General features: G+C 52.4%; 1 protein-coding gene across 1 annotated transcript; it reads left to right on the forward strand.

The window, feature by feature from the left end:
- Positions 1-7,472: 7,472 nt before the first annotated feature.
- Positions 7,473-8,340, forward strand: LOC123122550 (RING-H2 finger protein ATL80). The gene has a single exon (XM_044542754.1). The coding sequence runs from the start codon at positions 7,563-7,565 to the stop codon at positions 8,142-8,144; it is 582 nt and encodes a 193-aa protein (XP_044398689.1). The 5' UTR covers positions 7,473-7,562; the 3' UTR covers positions 8,145-8,340.
- The last annotated feature ends 7,412 nt before the right edge of the window (positions 8,341-15,752 follow it).

Here is a 15,752-nt window from a genome sequence, read left to right on the forward strand (position 1 = left end):
TCAGCAAAGGTCATGCTGAAATTTTCCGTGAATTTTAGCATGACTTTGCTAAAAATAGGACATATGGGGCACTTGCGACTAATGCATGGGCCGGGGTATCTTAGTACTTAATTAAGTAGGATCAACTGCCCCTTTATTCTTGCTGCATTAAACCATAGGTGGCAATAGAGCCAAGTGATTAGGCCCAACTTAGAATTCTCCTTCCCTTTTCTTGATAGGGTGTATTATTAGAAGATACCCATATATATCAGTCAACCTAGGGTCCCTCGGCATCGATAAACCCTAAATGATGAAAACTTAACTTAGCATTTAGGGTGCCTCAGCGTCGACAAACCCTAAAGGATAAAACCTTGGCTTTTAGGGTGCCTCGGTGTCGATAAAAACCTAAATGATGAAAGCTTAGGCTTTTAGGGTGCCTCGGCGTCGACAAACCCCAACATATTCTATTTGGATGGCCCTGCTAACCCTTGACCATAAATACTTGAGATGGATGTAGCAGGCTTAAAGAAAGAAATGTTTTTAGGCCAACTCCACTGGGCCTGGCTGAAAATGCACAAGTGTGCATGACTAACAATATTCTATTGTAAAGCTAAACAGGAAAGAGGAACCACTCATCCTAACCATTAGCTCTCAAAATTACCACTTCACTTCTTACTACTGAAAATCATAGACCATCTCCATTCACCAATTGCTCAAACCAGTTCGAAGGGCGTGTTTTCACCACACTGTGGATTATCTTATTGGACCCAACAGAGATGATGTAGTTTTGAATTATGAACATAGGAAATGTCGTCATCGGACGACGAAAGTCTCTCGGGGGAGTGCGACTGGTGCCACGACGGTCGAGGTCTGTGCGACAGGCCTCACCTGGACGATGATCGGCGCTTCAGCATTAAGCTCGAGGAGACCTTCGAAGTTGAAACGGTACGCAACGACGACAAGTGTTTTTTTCATAATTAAGCATGACTTCAACTATTCCAACGTGTAATTTCATCTTTTACAATTCGAGTATAGTTTATCCCATGCCATGCAAGACGCTATGTCTTGGAGAGGATGGATTTTGAAGATCATGAAAATTTTGAAACGAAGAAAATTCACCTAAGGACACATCATGATGTGGATTTTGAAGTAAATCTGTATAATGCTGAGAGCGTAACCCATTTTGGTTGCAAAAATTGGGAAGCATTTTGCAAGATGTATGGTTTTGATGAGGGTATGCTTGTCACCATGGATCTTGGTGATCCTGGCATCGACCAAGACAATATGGACATTTGGGTCCTTGTTGATACGCCTCCAGTTCTACCGCTATGTGAGTTTCTCAAACATAGTTAATTATTAACTAATCTATATTGTTTATTTCAAAATAGTTGACAACTTATTTCCATTGACAGCTTATTTTGATTGTTCAAAAATGTGCGGAAAATGGTAGACAAAACCCACTACACCGATGGCTCTGAGTTAACTTATCAGGAGAAAAATCATCTGGTCGGATTTTGTACTGATCTTGAGAATTACAATATCTACAATCAAACTCCTCAACATTATGGTCAATACGTGCCACTAGTGCACGTGTTGAACTACGGTAACTATCATGGAGATACCCTGGTAAGATTTTGTACTATTACGACATTCGTGCATCTTTTGCATACTTCTAAAACTAGTACATCATTGCTAACTATGAAGTTATTACTATGTTTTTCAACAGAGAATCCCAGAGGATTGTGTGCCTCATTTGATGTATCAGAATGGCAGCCTTCAAGTTTTGAACTTATATCCAGGTCATCCTACAAATCTCAACTGTCCATACCGGATTTCTAGAAGAAGTGGAGACATGCTAATCAGAGAATGGAAAAATGTATGGGCAGTCGTAAGGAGGTTCTTGGAAGCAAAAGGAAGCGCCGCGCAAGAATTGGAGACAGGATGATCTCCATTCTCCATAATGGAGAGTCAGGGTCTATATTGTTTTATGCTATTTTACCTTAAATAGGGTATTTTAGGTCCTGCCTAATACTGATGATCATGTGCTAAAAACAATTAAGTAGGGTTGGTTCGATGACTATCAGGATGATGATTGTATGACTTGTTATTAATAACGAGTAGAAGTTGTATGATGATGATTAGTATGACTTGTTAGGATTAGTATTAATTTCGACAAAGTCGCTACTCGCGGTCTTGAGACTTGTAATGTTCTATCTTTGTTCGGTCTTTTGATTTCGGAGACTAATATGATGAATTGTATTCGGAGACTAATCTTCTATTGTATTCGATGAATCTGCTGTTGCTGTGTGGTGCTGTTTATATTCTGTCCAATAATATATTTTGTAATCTGTGCAAATATCAGAAAAGAAAAAATCCCTAATATACATACTAATGGCGCATCACCCAGACGTGCGCCATTAGTATGCCAAAGGATACTAATGGCGCATCACCCACCAGTGCGCCATTAGGATGGCAAAGCACATGCCCACTGGGAGGCATACTAATGGCGCACCGAGGCCTATACTAATGGCGCACTGCCTGGTGCGCCATTAGAGTACCAGATACTAATTACTAATGGCGCACCAGCGATGCGCCATTAGTAAAAATTACTAGTGGCGTGATGCTAGTGGCGCACCAGTAGTGCGCCATTAGTAGGCAAAACTGGTGCGCCACTAGTAAGCCTTTTTCTAGTAGTGGTGATTTCTTTTTAAGATAATGAGAACTTTTATTATCCACGTCATCTATGTCATAGATGCATATAATTAAATTTATTACAGATTTACCAAAGGTAATGTTATATGGCATCACATATTGCTAGCTTCAAGAGTACTTTTTTTCCTTTTACTATGCTCCACCAATGTTGCTATGTGCGATCCGGTTGTTTGTCGACAAGACTAGCCTCTCTCTTTAGATGCATCCACGTTGAAGATAGTGTTGCTTCCTTGTTCACATAAATGGGGTGGATACAAGAATGAGTTGATTCGCCTCGATGTACATTATCGAAGAAAGGAGTGTCTGAATACGTGGTTGGTTTATGCATAGTATTACCTTGCAACACAATATCGATGTGTGTGCCCCTTCTTCGTCTTGAAAACATAGCTTTGTAATGACAACTTATTACGAAAGTTGCTTTTTGGTTTGATAATCATTGTTCAGACCATTGTTAAACAGTGTCATATATGTCCGTCACCACTTATTTTGATCGCCTCGTGGTAGGCTACCTTCTCAGTCAATGTTGGTCAATGTGTTCGGCGGGCATTGCCCCTCTCTTTTGGTGCATCAAAGTTGAAGGTAGTGCTACTTTCCCGGGCACGCGGACATGGTGGACACAATTGTAAGATTGCTCGAACTTGTGTGAATGCGCGGTTGGTTTATGCACACAAAATATTATCTTCCAAGGTGTTGCTCTGGACAAAACATGTTTTTTTTGTTTGATAATCACCAACCAGGCCGTTCATCCATTTATGGTCCCCCTTTGTTTTTCGTAGTAGTTGATCCCGCCATCGGTGGCCATACCCCAAATGTTACAAATTGTGGTTGCTTGCATCATGCAGTTGTAGAGGCCACAAATAGTTTTGTCCTTCAAAGTAAAAACACGTGACCTCCAGACGCAATCTGCGCTGTCGATATATAGTAACATGGCGGGCATGCCGATGAGAAGAGATGGTAGGCTTCGTGACCGAACGGTGAAGGTCCTCCAAACCCAATGCCATTATATTTATTTTATAAGTTTTGGCATCGCGACCGAACGGTCAATTTTTTCATTATTTTTATAAAATGTATATATTGTTTTATCTTAACAGGTAATTCAAACATCACTAGTTCATTTTTCTATAGAAACTTTCATTTGTTTTTTAATTCATTTTCATTCTTTTTAAGTGTAATATCAATGCCACTAATTTATTCCTTCTTAGAAAACGTCTTTTGCGAGAATTCCACTATTATATGTTTATTCTTGCATATTGATAAATGTATTTTTGTGTAAATTGTGGGCATTTTCATTATTTATTTGTTTCATTCTTTTTCCCATAAAGTGCAATACCAATGGCACTAATTCATTTCTATCAACACTATTCCTAGAGAGCTAGATTTTTTGTTCATTATTCTTTAAGTCTATAATAGGTTCATTCTTGCATATTATATGTTTATTGTTGCATATTATAAAAGCGTCATTTCCTTGTAAATTGTGTGCAAGATTTTTTTTGTTTTACGTTTTGGCCATGTTCTTTCTTCTTTATGTGTAAAATACCAATGCCACTTATTCATTCTTCTTTGGAAAATTTAATTCTATGATTGTTTCTTGTTTTAACTTCAGTGTTAACATAGTGGGAAGAAGAATGAAGAAGCCAACTAGGCCTTTGGATCTAGATCAAATGGTGGAGACTAATTTTATTGAACGCCAACAAAAATCAGTCACGCGACACACAATCACCCCATTTTTCATTTTCTTTCTTCTTTTAGGTAATATAACTGCGCTTAATTCATTTGTTCTTAAATACTTTTTTTTTACTTTTTAAGAACACGCAAGCTATAGAAAAATCGCGACAATTAAGTGCAGTTATAGGATGAGCGCGCGGGCGGGCATGCAGATGAGAAGAGACATGAGGCATCGCGACCGAACAGTGACGCTCGTCCAGACCCAATGCCGGCAGGACAGCACCAAAGCCCCCGTGCCGCCACCGTCGGCCCCACGTACCACGAATGATGCCCATTTGAGTAGCATTTGACCACCCGGGCATGCAAAGTGCAACGCCGGACGGGGCACCAACTTTCGCTCCGAATCGATTCGAGTGTCCCTTGACCTCTCGTGCCCCGTACCCCCGAAGTACTATTCCTACTCCGGCCCCCGCCGGCGGCAGCCCCGATCAATCCAATCCACGTCGATCCGCCGGTAAATTAAAGAGCAAGCTTTCCTGGCTAACCAGTCAGCAAAGGATGATTTGGGCGTTTGACCATGAAAGGGTTAGATATACAATCTTATCCTGCGCCCTGGGTGGGTGTGGTGTGGGCGATCGATCGGCCCGATCGAGTCGCCACTTAAATTTTTTTTGAAAGATCCGGTTTGGCCGGCTTCATTGATTTAGGAGAAAGCAGTGGGAAATACATGGAGGATCAAGTGATCATGGTTGCAAAAAGGAGATGAAAAAATTGGAAAGGGAAACTAGAGCTCACAAGGAGCGATCGTGGAGATGCTATCTCGCAGGATAGACCCCGAACGGGGGCTCTAGGCAGGCTGCACCGGCGGCGTGCCACTGGTCGCAATCCAGCCTGATGGCGCGGGCGACGTCATTGCGGCATGGTAGCTTCCCCCTGAAGACGTAGGCGTTTCTCTCCTTCCATAAATTCCAGGCAATCAAGATTAGCATCATTCTGAAGCCCTTTCGCGCCCCCGCTGGCGTGCGACGTATCATTTGCAGGTAGTGCTGCATGGAAGAGTGGAGCGGCGATTTGGCGGCGGCCATTTCCTCGCAGCTAGCTCCAACGGAGAAGGTTGCCCAAATTTGGTGGAAGAACGGGCACTCCCAGAAGAGATGGACCGCAGACTCCAGGTTTCGGAGGCACAGGCTGCAGAAATATCCGTTTGGCCAACCTCGCCTTTGCAGCCGATCGTTGCACCAGATCCTGTTCCTGAACATGAGCCAAGAGAACACCTTGGCAGATCCCGGCGCCCAGCTTTTCCAGATCACTTTGTCATTAGTCGTGCTCGGCCTGGACTGAAAGAGCATGCGGTACGCCGCCTTTGCCGAATAGCGATCACCGCCGCCCGCTGTCCACTGAATCCGATCTGGAACGAGACTGTCAAGGATCACTCCAGCTTGTTGAATTTGCCTCCAGAGTTGCAGATACTCGACGACGATAAGCGACGTGTTGCCGTGATGAAGGTCTCTGATCCATTGGTCATTGGCGTGCGCGGCGGCCACTGTGCGGTTCTTGCGCCTGGAGTGGTTGTAGAGGCTCGGGAAGGCGGCAGCCAAAGAGGCCGCACCCAACCAATGGCTCGTCCAAAAGCACGCCTGCTGGCCGTTTCCGACCAGTACTTGCGTGGACTTCTAGAATGCCGTGATGTCCATCTTATCGCAGGGAAGAGGAAAGGCCGCCCATGGCCGCTGTGGGCGTTGCCATGCCAGCCAGAGCCATCTTGTCGCCACTTAATTTACCTCTCCATAATATGAGCTCAGTTCATCTGGCCGGTCTCCTTTGCTCTTTGCTTTACATTGATTGCCCGGCCTTTCGATCCCCATTAGTCTAACCACCATGATTGCCATCTGGGTAGATAACAAGTGGCGGAAAAAGAAACGTGGTCCAGTAGTAGCCAAGGGCCAAAGGCAGAGCAGTGGGGTGTCCGGTGTCCCGACGCTCGCAGAGTGGCCGGGTCGCCGTCCCAACCCCGGCAGCCGGCGTCCGTCCGTCCGTCCATCCATGCATGGCGTCGGGATGGGGCCGCCACTAGCTATGGCATGGCCACTTGTATCGGTCGTGAGTGGCGGTTTTTAGGCCAGCGCCGGAGCACGTGTTGCCGGGCAATTTGCGCCGTGCCGTGTGCTACGCACGCCGGCCGTCCATTCCTCCCCGTCAACGGTTCTTTGCTTAGTTTCCGCTGGACATGGTCCTGTGTTCACCGATGAACCCTCAAGGAAGCATGCATGCATGCATTGAACCAAGACGGTTTCTCTATGTGAACACCGTGGACTATAGGACGCGCTAGTAGTACAGGTGACCAAGTGTACGTCGGTCCTTGGGATCGATCACAAGCTACTCCTGGCAGGCGGGCATGTGCATGCGTACGGCGCCTATGTTATCCGGATCGACTTTTGGTTTTGGTTTGGCTTGACACACGTACCTGACGTGGCGGACCATCCTACACATGGGTCTGCTGACTCTGGTCGGTCTCGTCTCACTCTCACATCACGTTGCTCCTCCTCTATGCTACGTGGGCGCCACGCGCGAGGCTACTTTTCTTCTTTCTCCAGTTGTCCGTCCCTTCGATCATCGGCGTTTTGTTTGTCTTCTGCTCCGGCCTTTGGCCGTGGAATCTCTCCTACTCGTGCCCCTCTTTCAGACGACAGCATATGGTCATTTCCACGTCTGATAGATCGGTTCACTACACTTAAGATGCATGCATGGCTGTCGCATGCACTGTGACTAGGAGCAAAGTGATAGTGAAACTGTAACGTCTGCAGCTCCGCTTGAAGCTGCAGCATTACTGATTCGGTATTATTATACAAAAATTAAGAAAAGAAAGACTAGGAGTGGCATGGATTTATTAGTCCAGACCGGTCGCACCTAATTTGGAAGGTGACATGTGCCCAGTTGTAGCAAAAAAGAGAGCCAGGGAATGAGGCTAGCAATGAAAACATGCCACAAGAAAGTGGTAGTGCCACTAAGCATGAGCTTCATTATGAATCATATCCCTCCACCCTAAGCCACTTGGAGTATGAGCCAATCCCAGACCCTATAAAACGCGGTACCAGCACCCAGCTCTTCCCTCCTCCTCCCACTTCCTACTTCCCACTCCACACAGAGACCTCCCTGCTCTCGTCTTTATCTCCTGTCACACACAGAGAAGAGAACGAACGAGAAAAATGCCGCGCCACCTGCTGCAGCAGTCCGTCGACCGCCTCGCCGCGCTGGCCGCGCCTCCGGCGGCCGCCATGGCACGCGGCGGGACGAGCGTGCATACGGACACGCTGCTCATCCTGGCGGCGGTGCTCTGCTTCCTGCTCTGCGTGCTCGGGCTGGCCATGGTGGCCCGGTGCTCCCGCCTGTGCAACCCCTCCGCCTTCTCCGTGGACGCGCCGGGGCCAGTCGCGGCGCCATGCAAGGGGATCAAGAAGAAGGCGCTGCAAGCGCTGCCGACCGTGTCCTGGCGGCGACAGCAGAGCACGGAGGCGGACGAGGAGGAGGGGGAGCGGGCGGAGTGCGCCATCTGCCTGGCGGAGTTCGCGCCCGGGGACGAGGTGCGCGTGCTCCCGACGTGCGGCCACGGCTTCCACGCCGCCTGCGTCGACGTCTGGCTGCTTTCCAACTCCACCTGCCCCTCCTGCCGCCGCGCCCTCGTCGTCGCGGCTGCCCAATTGCCAGCGGTCACCGAGTCTCCCCCTCCTCAAACGTGCTGTGCGCGCGCCGACGCCGTCGCGGCTGCACAGGCCTCGGTCGTATGGTAGTATGCAGTATGCTCGCAACGTACATATACGACATACGCATGTATATATATGGTCGCACACGTACACCCGTAGAAAATGCAAACTGTACAGCGTGCGACGATGCATCACTTGATTAGTGTCTGTAACATTTTCGTCGATGTGTAAATACTTGTACATCACCTTCAGTTAATTTCGACGGTTTTTATACGGTCTCTGACAAATGCTGGTCAAAGGTACGCCTGTGCTCTTGCATATACAGCGCACGTACGGCACCTACGCTTTTTTGAGCTAAACAAAAATATCATCGTCCGTCGTCACCAAGATGCATGCATGCCGATCCATCGCTTTGGCGCAAGAGGGGTGGGTAAAGTAAAGCGTGGTCAAGTGGAGGGAGGCGTCGATCACGGCGGCGGCGCGGCGGTCGTGCTCACTCCCGTCGCGTCGCGTGGTGGCCGGCATTCGGCAAAAGTGGTGGCGCCGGGTGGGATATTTTAGGCCGTGATTTGATGTGATGTGATGAGTACAGTACGTACGCCGGGCTGCACGGACGCGTGTCCGTGTGCGTACGGACGGAGGACGCCGGGCCGTCGCCATGAACGATCGAGGAAGGGCTCTCGTCCGGTTCATGGCGACGTGCAACAAATGCAACGACCGGTCGGCGTACGCGCCATCAACTATGCGCGTGTTTGCCTTTGTGCATTCGTATCTGGTTGTTTGTGCGGAAAATACATGGATGAACCTGGGTACATATGCATCCATTTTGAAAAAAAAGCCAAAAAAATCTGAAAAAAGTTGCACGGTTACATCTTCACGTTCTATGTAGCCACAAGAAGATTCGTGGAAAAAAAGACTTTTTTTGGCATGTGCTAAAAAGACAAAGAAAATCCCTCGTGGAATGCTATTTTCTAGCACTAAATTTGTCTTTTTTGCAGAGACAAAATAAAAGAATAGCTTTTCACAAAACTTTGTGCCATGCACATATTTTTGCGGAGAAGTATGGATGAATTTTGTTTCAGAATTTGTTGACAATTTTTTTTCGAGAAACTGGCAGGAGCACTGCCTTTCAATTAGAAGAAGAGAGGGTGTTACAAACGGTTTACACAAGGCATTTTCCTATATAAGAGTCGGTAGACGGGGTAGCCTCTCAAACATCAGCGGCATGCGGACTACTCGCGAATGAGAAAGCAACTAGAACTGTGCAAGCAAATATCTGTCAATGCTAGGTGGGCGACTTCTTGGTAGGTCATCCTCGTGCCGATGAAAACCCGACGATTCCTCTCCTTCCAGATGTTCTAGAGCGTGTAGATCATGGCACCTCTAAGCTCCCGCACGTTCCGAGCTGGAACACCGGCAAGGAAGCCCTCCCACCACGTGTTGATGGAGCTTGGATCATCCGATGGGCTCGCGTCAGGTGTTCCATCGGCGGAATTGACTGTCCTCTACACCGCCTGCGAGAAGGGGCAATCTCTGCAGAGATGAGCGACAGTCTCATCGGATGCCATGCAAAGGCGGCACGTCGAACTATGTGGCCAACACGAATTACCATGTTTTCGGCCGTGAGGATTCTTCCATGCAGGACAAGCCTGTCGAAGAGCTTGCATTTGGGGGTGTCCTGTCCTTTCCAAACATTAGTAGAGCGGAAAGGCACCAGACGACCACAGAACTGCATATGGTAGGCAGACTTGGTGGAGTACTCCCCTGAACCCGTCCAGTTCCAGCGGATGGAGTCTCGACGGGAGGGGTCAATATCGGCGGTCTGCAGAAGCTGCCAAATGTCAAGGAATGCACAGAGCTGAACGGTAGTGCTCAACCGGGCAATGGTGGTAATCAACGATCCTGGAAACCCCACGTAGCAAGCAGTGACAGCTCCTGGAAACCCAATGCCGGCAGGACAGCACCAAAGCTCCCGTGCCGTCACCCTCGACCCCACGTACGAATTGAGTAGCATTTGACTACTCGATCGCCATGCAAGTGCAACGCGGGACATGGCACCAACTTCCCCTTGGAATCGATTCGAGCTAGTGTTCCTTGACCTCTCGCGCCCTGTACCCCCTGTAGAGAATGGTTTGATGCTCGATAATTGATTGATCGTGCACTAGGCACATATATATATAGGTACAAGGGGTGCGATCGGTATCTTGTCTCCTAAGATATACGTACATACAGAGGGAGACAGATACTACAGGTACTGCATACAGAACCCGGACCTACGTACATGTACACATGTTCAACCCCCCCCCCCCCCCCCCCCCGCGCAGTCCAAGCGTCGCCGGTGACGCAAAGACTGGACCGAAAGCCCTCGAAAGTCGAGGTGGGTAGTCCCTTCGTCATCACATCGGCGAACTGCTGATCGGTGGGCACATGGAGAACACGAACACGACCAAGTGCGACGTGCTCCCGGACGAAGTGGATGTCGAGCTCAATGTGCTCCGTCCGTCGGTGATGGACAGGGTTGGCAGCGAGGTACACCGCGGAGACGTTATCACAGTAGACGAGCGTCGCCTTGGTGACCTCACATAGCAACTCCTGGAGTAGCTGTCGTAGCCAGGAACACTCCGCGACGGCGTTAGCCACGGCCCGATACTCGGCCTCGACGCTCGATCGTGAGACCGTGGGTTGTCGTTTAGACGACCACGAAATCAGAGAGGGTCCGAGGTAGACGCAGTAGCCGGAAGTGGAGCGTCGAGTGTCGGGACACCCAACCCAGTCGGCGTCGGAGTAGGCGAGGCCGTCAGGGTGAGACCCATGGCTGTGGTGCCACATATGTACCGAAGTATACGTTTCACGAGAGCCCAATTGTCACGAGGAGCATGCATGTGAAGGCACACATGCTGGACAGCATACTGAATGTCCGGACGCGTCAGTGTGAGGTACTGAAGCGCACCGACGATGGAGCGGTAGAAGGGAGCGTCGGACGCCGGAGAGCCCTCGACGGCGGACACCTTAGCCTTCGTATCGACAGGCGTGGAAGCAGGCTTGCAGTTATGCATGCCCGCTCGCTCCAGAAGCTGGTAGGCGTACTTCTGCTGGTGCAGGAAGAAGCCAGTAGCCCGGCGCACTACCTCGATGCCGAGGAAGTAGTGGAGAGCCCCCAAGTCCTTGAGGGCGAACTCTGTGCCGAGGCGAGCTGTGATCTGCTGAAGAAGCGCTGGCGAGGACGCAGTAAGGATGATGTCGTCGACGTACAGTAGGAGGTACGCGGTGGCGGGGCCCTGGTGGTAGACAGACATGGAGGCATCGGACCGTGTGGACCGGAACCCCTGTTGCTGAAGGAAGGCCGCGATCCGCTGGTACCAGGCCCGATGTGCCTGCTTCAACCCGTAAAGAGAACGGGAGAGCAAGCACACGTGGTCCGGATAGTCGGTGTCGACGAAACCAGTCGGTTGCTGACAGAACACCTGCTCGTCGAGATGGCCATGCAAGAAAGCATTAGACACATCGAGCTGGTGGACAGGCCAAGCGCGAGAAACAGCAAGCTGGAGAACAGCGCGAATCGTGCCCGGTTTAACGACCGGGGCGAAGGTGTCGGTGAAGTCCACGCCGGCGCGCTGGCGAAAGCCGCGCACCACCCAACGCGCCTTGTAGCGCTCGAGAGAACCATCGGGGCGAGTCTTGTGGCGGAAGACCCACTTGCCAGTGATGACATTGGCACGGGGTGGCCGCGGGACAAGCTGCCACGTACGGTTGCGCTGCAGGGTGTCAAACTCCTCACGCATCGCAGCTAGCCAGTTCGGATTCCGAAGGGCTGCGCGAGCGGAGGTGGGGAGCGGGGACGGCGTCGAGGTAGAAGCCGCGCATGCGTACTCGTCCGATGAGTAGCGCGTGCTGGGACGCAGGGTCCCAGTCCGAGCCCGAGTGACCACACCGGTGAGGGGTGCGGCCGCGGCGACGGGAGCCGCCGAGGGAGCCACGGCGACGGGGGCCGCGGCGGGGCCGACCGAGGGGGCCACGGCGACGGGGGCCGCGGCGGGGGCGGCCGAGGAGGCCGCTGCAAGGGCGGCAGCGCCAGGGGCCGCCGGCGCGGGGAGCGCGGGCAGGGCCGAACCCGGGGCGCGGCTGGGCGGTCCACCAGAAGACTCCGAAGGTGATGGTACCTGCTGAAACGGAACACGAGCCCATCAAAGTACACATGCCGCGAAGTGAAAACGAGGTGGGAGACTGGATCATAGCACCGGTAACCTTTGATGTTGGGAGGATAGCCAAGGAAGATGCAAGGGAGTGACCGGGGCGCGAGTTTGTGAGGAGCAGTGGACGCGGTGCTAGGATAACAGAGACACCCGAAAATGCGAAGACCATCATAAAATGGAACCACACCGAAGAGGAGTTGGTGAGGGGTGTAGTTCCAGCGGGAACGACATGGGCGAATGTTAATGAGGAGGCTGGCGGTCGCGAGCGCGTCCGGCCAGAACCGAGTAGGCACGTAGGAGTGGAAGAGCAACGTGCAGACACAGTCATTAAGCGTGCGAAGGACACACTCAGCGCGACCATTCTGCTGAGACGTGTAGGGGCAGGTGAGGCGAAAGATGGTGCCGTGGGACGCAAGTAAATTGCGGACGGCAACGTTGACAAACTCCTTGCCGTTGTCAGTTTGCAAGGCGAGAATGGGACGACCGAACTGTGTGGTGACATATGAATAAAAAACGGTGAGTGTGGCAAGAGCGTCGGACTTGCGATGGAGAGGAAAGGTCCACACATAATGAGTAAAATCATCCAATATCACCAAATAGTATAAGTAGCCCGTGTTGCTAGCAACCGGGGACGTCCAAACGTCACTATGCAATAACTGAAACGGAAAGGTGGAAATGTTTATAGACTCGCTAAAGGGAAGACGAACGTGCTTGCCAAGACGGCAAGCCTCAGAAGTGTGATCGTCGACCTTATTACATGAGAAGGAAAAACTCTGAAGAATCTGACGCATAATGGTGGAGTTGGGATGACCGAGACAGGCATGCCAAAGATCGACACTGGCGGCGAAGGCGGCGGGGCGACGGGTGGTGGTGGCGCCGGAGGGATGCACTGGATAAAGCTCGTCCAGGCTATCACATCGGTGGAGCACCATCCGTGTACGGGCGTCCTTCACAGAAAAACCGATATCGTCAAATTCAACAGTTATAGGATTCTCACGAGCAAGGCGACGAACGGAAACAAAATTAGTGACTAAGTCAGGAGACACAAGAACATTAGACATATGCACAGGAGTGGAAGTAGAAGGAAAATATATATGACCGACGTGAGTAATGGGTAGGGAGGAACCGTTACCAACGGTGATACGGGTGGGAGTATGAACAGGAGTGGCAGATGTGAGGTTACCGGGATGAGCAGTCATGTGAGCACTGGCGCCCGAGTCCATGTACCAGTCACCACCGCCACCATAGGAGCTCGGTGACGGGGCGGAGTGCAGTGCAGCGAGCAAGGCCGGGTCCCACGGCGGCGGCACCTGAGGAGGGTAGCACCCTCCGTAGGCCGGCGCGGGAGCAGCCCCAAAGGCCGGAGCGGCGGCGGCGGCGCCGTAGGCGGCCGCGGCCCCATAGGCCGGCGCGGCGGCGGTGCCATAGGCCGGCACGGACCCGTAGGCGGGCGCCGGGGGGGGGGGGGGGCACCATAGCCTCTGTAGGGAGCGGCGTTCTGCGCGGCGAAGAGGGCCTAGTGACCCGCCGGGCGGGGCCCAAGGATGCCCGGAGCCGGAGCCCGAGGGACCGGCATGGAGTACGCTTGGACGACGCCGCTCCACGGGTTAGTGCCGTACGTCCATGGGGGAGTCACCTGCTGGTGCTGCTGACGAGGCCCCCCCCGGCGCCTGTTGCTGCTTGCGGGAGGCGCGGGCGGGAGGCGCGGGCGGGAGGGGGAAGTACCCTGGAGGCGCTGGTGGCGGCGGCTGCTGGCGCGGCGCGGGTGGGGCGGTCAGTGGAGGGACGCCACGGGAAGTGCCGGCGGCGAGGGCGTGGTGCTGCACACGCTTCTTGAGCCCCTTCATCCGGCGCTCCTCCAACCTGAAGTACGCCACAAACTTGGGGAAGGAGGGCTCCGGCATCAAGGTGAGGTTAGAGGCGGCATTGCCGAAGTCCTCGTTGAGGCCGGCGGAGAGCGTGCTGAGGAGGAGGTCGTCGTCCACCTTGGCTCCAATGTCACGGAGCTCATCCGCCAACGTCTACAGGCGGCGGCAGTAGTCATCAATGGACTGTTCATCCTGGTGACAGTCAAAAAATTCCTGCTGCAAAAAAACGCGACGCTGAAGCTTGTTGTCGGTGAAGAGGCCGTTCAGCTTGACCCACAGGGCGCGGGCGTCGTCGCCGGCGCTCACGAAGGTGTGGAATAAGTCCTTGGAGATGGTGGTGAAGAACCACCGGATGATCGTGGCGTCGATCGCGGTCCACTCGGCGTCGTCCACCATGGCGCGGGAGTCCACGGTGCCATCCACGTGATCCACGAGATTGTTCTCGCGGAAGAGCAGCGTGAAGTACGTCTTCCACGCGAAATACGTGGAGTTGGAGGCGTCGAGGATCACGGGGACGCGTGCATGAACGTTGATGTCGCGGATCTCGGCAGGGTCGACGGCGAAGGGGTTGGAGTAGGTGGAGGCGTTGGATGACATGGCGAGGAGATCGTGGGGAGGGAGGCGGCGGCGCGGCTGAGGAGAGGCGGCGCGGCGGCGGGAGGTAGGCGGCGCGGCGGGAAGGGGCGGCGCGGCGTGGAGGGGAAGGCGCGCGGTGGGAAGGCGGCGCGCGGGGAGGAGGGGTGGTGGCGGCGGCTTGGGGCGGCGGCGGCGGTGGCCCGAGGCGGCGGCTAGGGTTAGCGGAAGCTGGAAAATCGACTTGCGATAGATACCATGTAGAGAATGATTTGGTGCTCGATAATTGATTGATCGTGCACTAGGCACATATATAGATATATGTACAAGGGTGCGACCGGTATCTTGTCTCGTAAAATACACGTACATACAGAGGGAGACAGATACTACAGGTATTGCATACAGAACCTGCCCGAAGTACTATTTCTCTCCGGCCCCCGCCGGCGGCAGCGCCACCGATCAAATCCACGTCGATCGTCCGGTAAACTAAAGAGCAAAGCTTTGCTGGCTAACCAGTCAGCAGAGGATGATCTGGGCGACGAACAAATTACGCCAATCATGCCGGCGTTTGACCGTGTATGGTTTAGATAGATATACAATCTTATCCTGCGCCCCGGGTGAGGTGTGGTGCTCGATCGAGTAGACCATTCATTCTCTTTTACGCTTTGCTTTGCCAATTTGCCTGCCTTTCCATCCCGTTGGTTAGTTCTAACCACACATGATTGCCGATTGACATCCAGATAACAAGTGGGGAAAAGGGGCTTGGAGAAAACGTGATCGGTGATCCAGTTAAAAGCCAAAGGGCAAAGGTGGCAGCTGGGGGGAGGGTGTCCCAACTCGCGCGGAGTGGCCGGGCGGGCCGCCGTCCGTCCGCCCGTCCATGCATGGCGTCGGCATGGGGCCGCCACTAGCTACGGCAACACCAATTATCTCGGTCGTGAGTGGCGGTTTTAGGCCAGCGCCGGAGCGCAGCGGAGCACGTGTTGCCGGGCAATTTGCGCCGTGCCGTGTGCTACGCAGGCCGGCCGGCCAATCCTCCCCGTCAAGGGCTCTTTGATTTA

Source organism: Triticum aestivum, chromosome 5D (assembly GCF_018294505.1).
Source record: "Triticum aestivum cultivar Chinese Spring chromosome 5D, IWGSC CS RefSeq v2.1, whole genome shotgun sequence".
Lineage (NCBI taxonomy): Eukaryota > Viridiplantae > Streptophyta > Magnoliopsida > Poales > Poaceae > Triticum > Triticum aestivum.

Bases quoted from the DNA above. Each gene is read 5' to 3' on its own strand.
- LOC123122550 (XM_044542754.1), top strand. From the start codon at position 7,563: ATGCCGCGCCACCTGCTGCAGCAGTCCGTCGACCGCCTCGCCGCGCTG.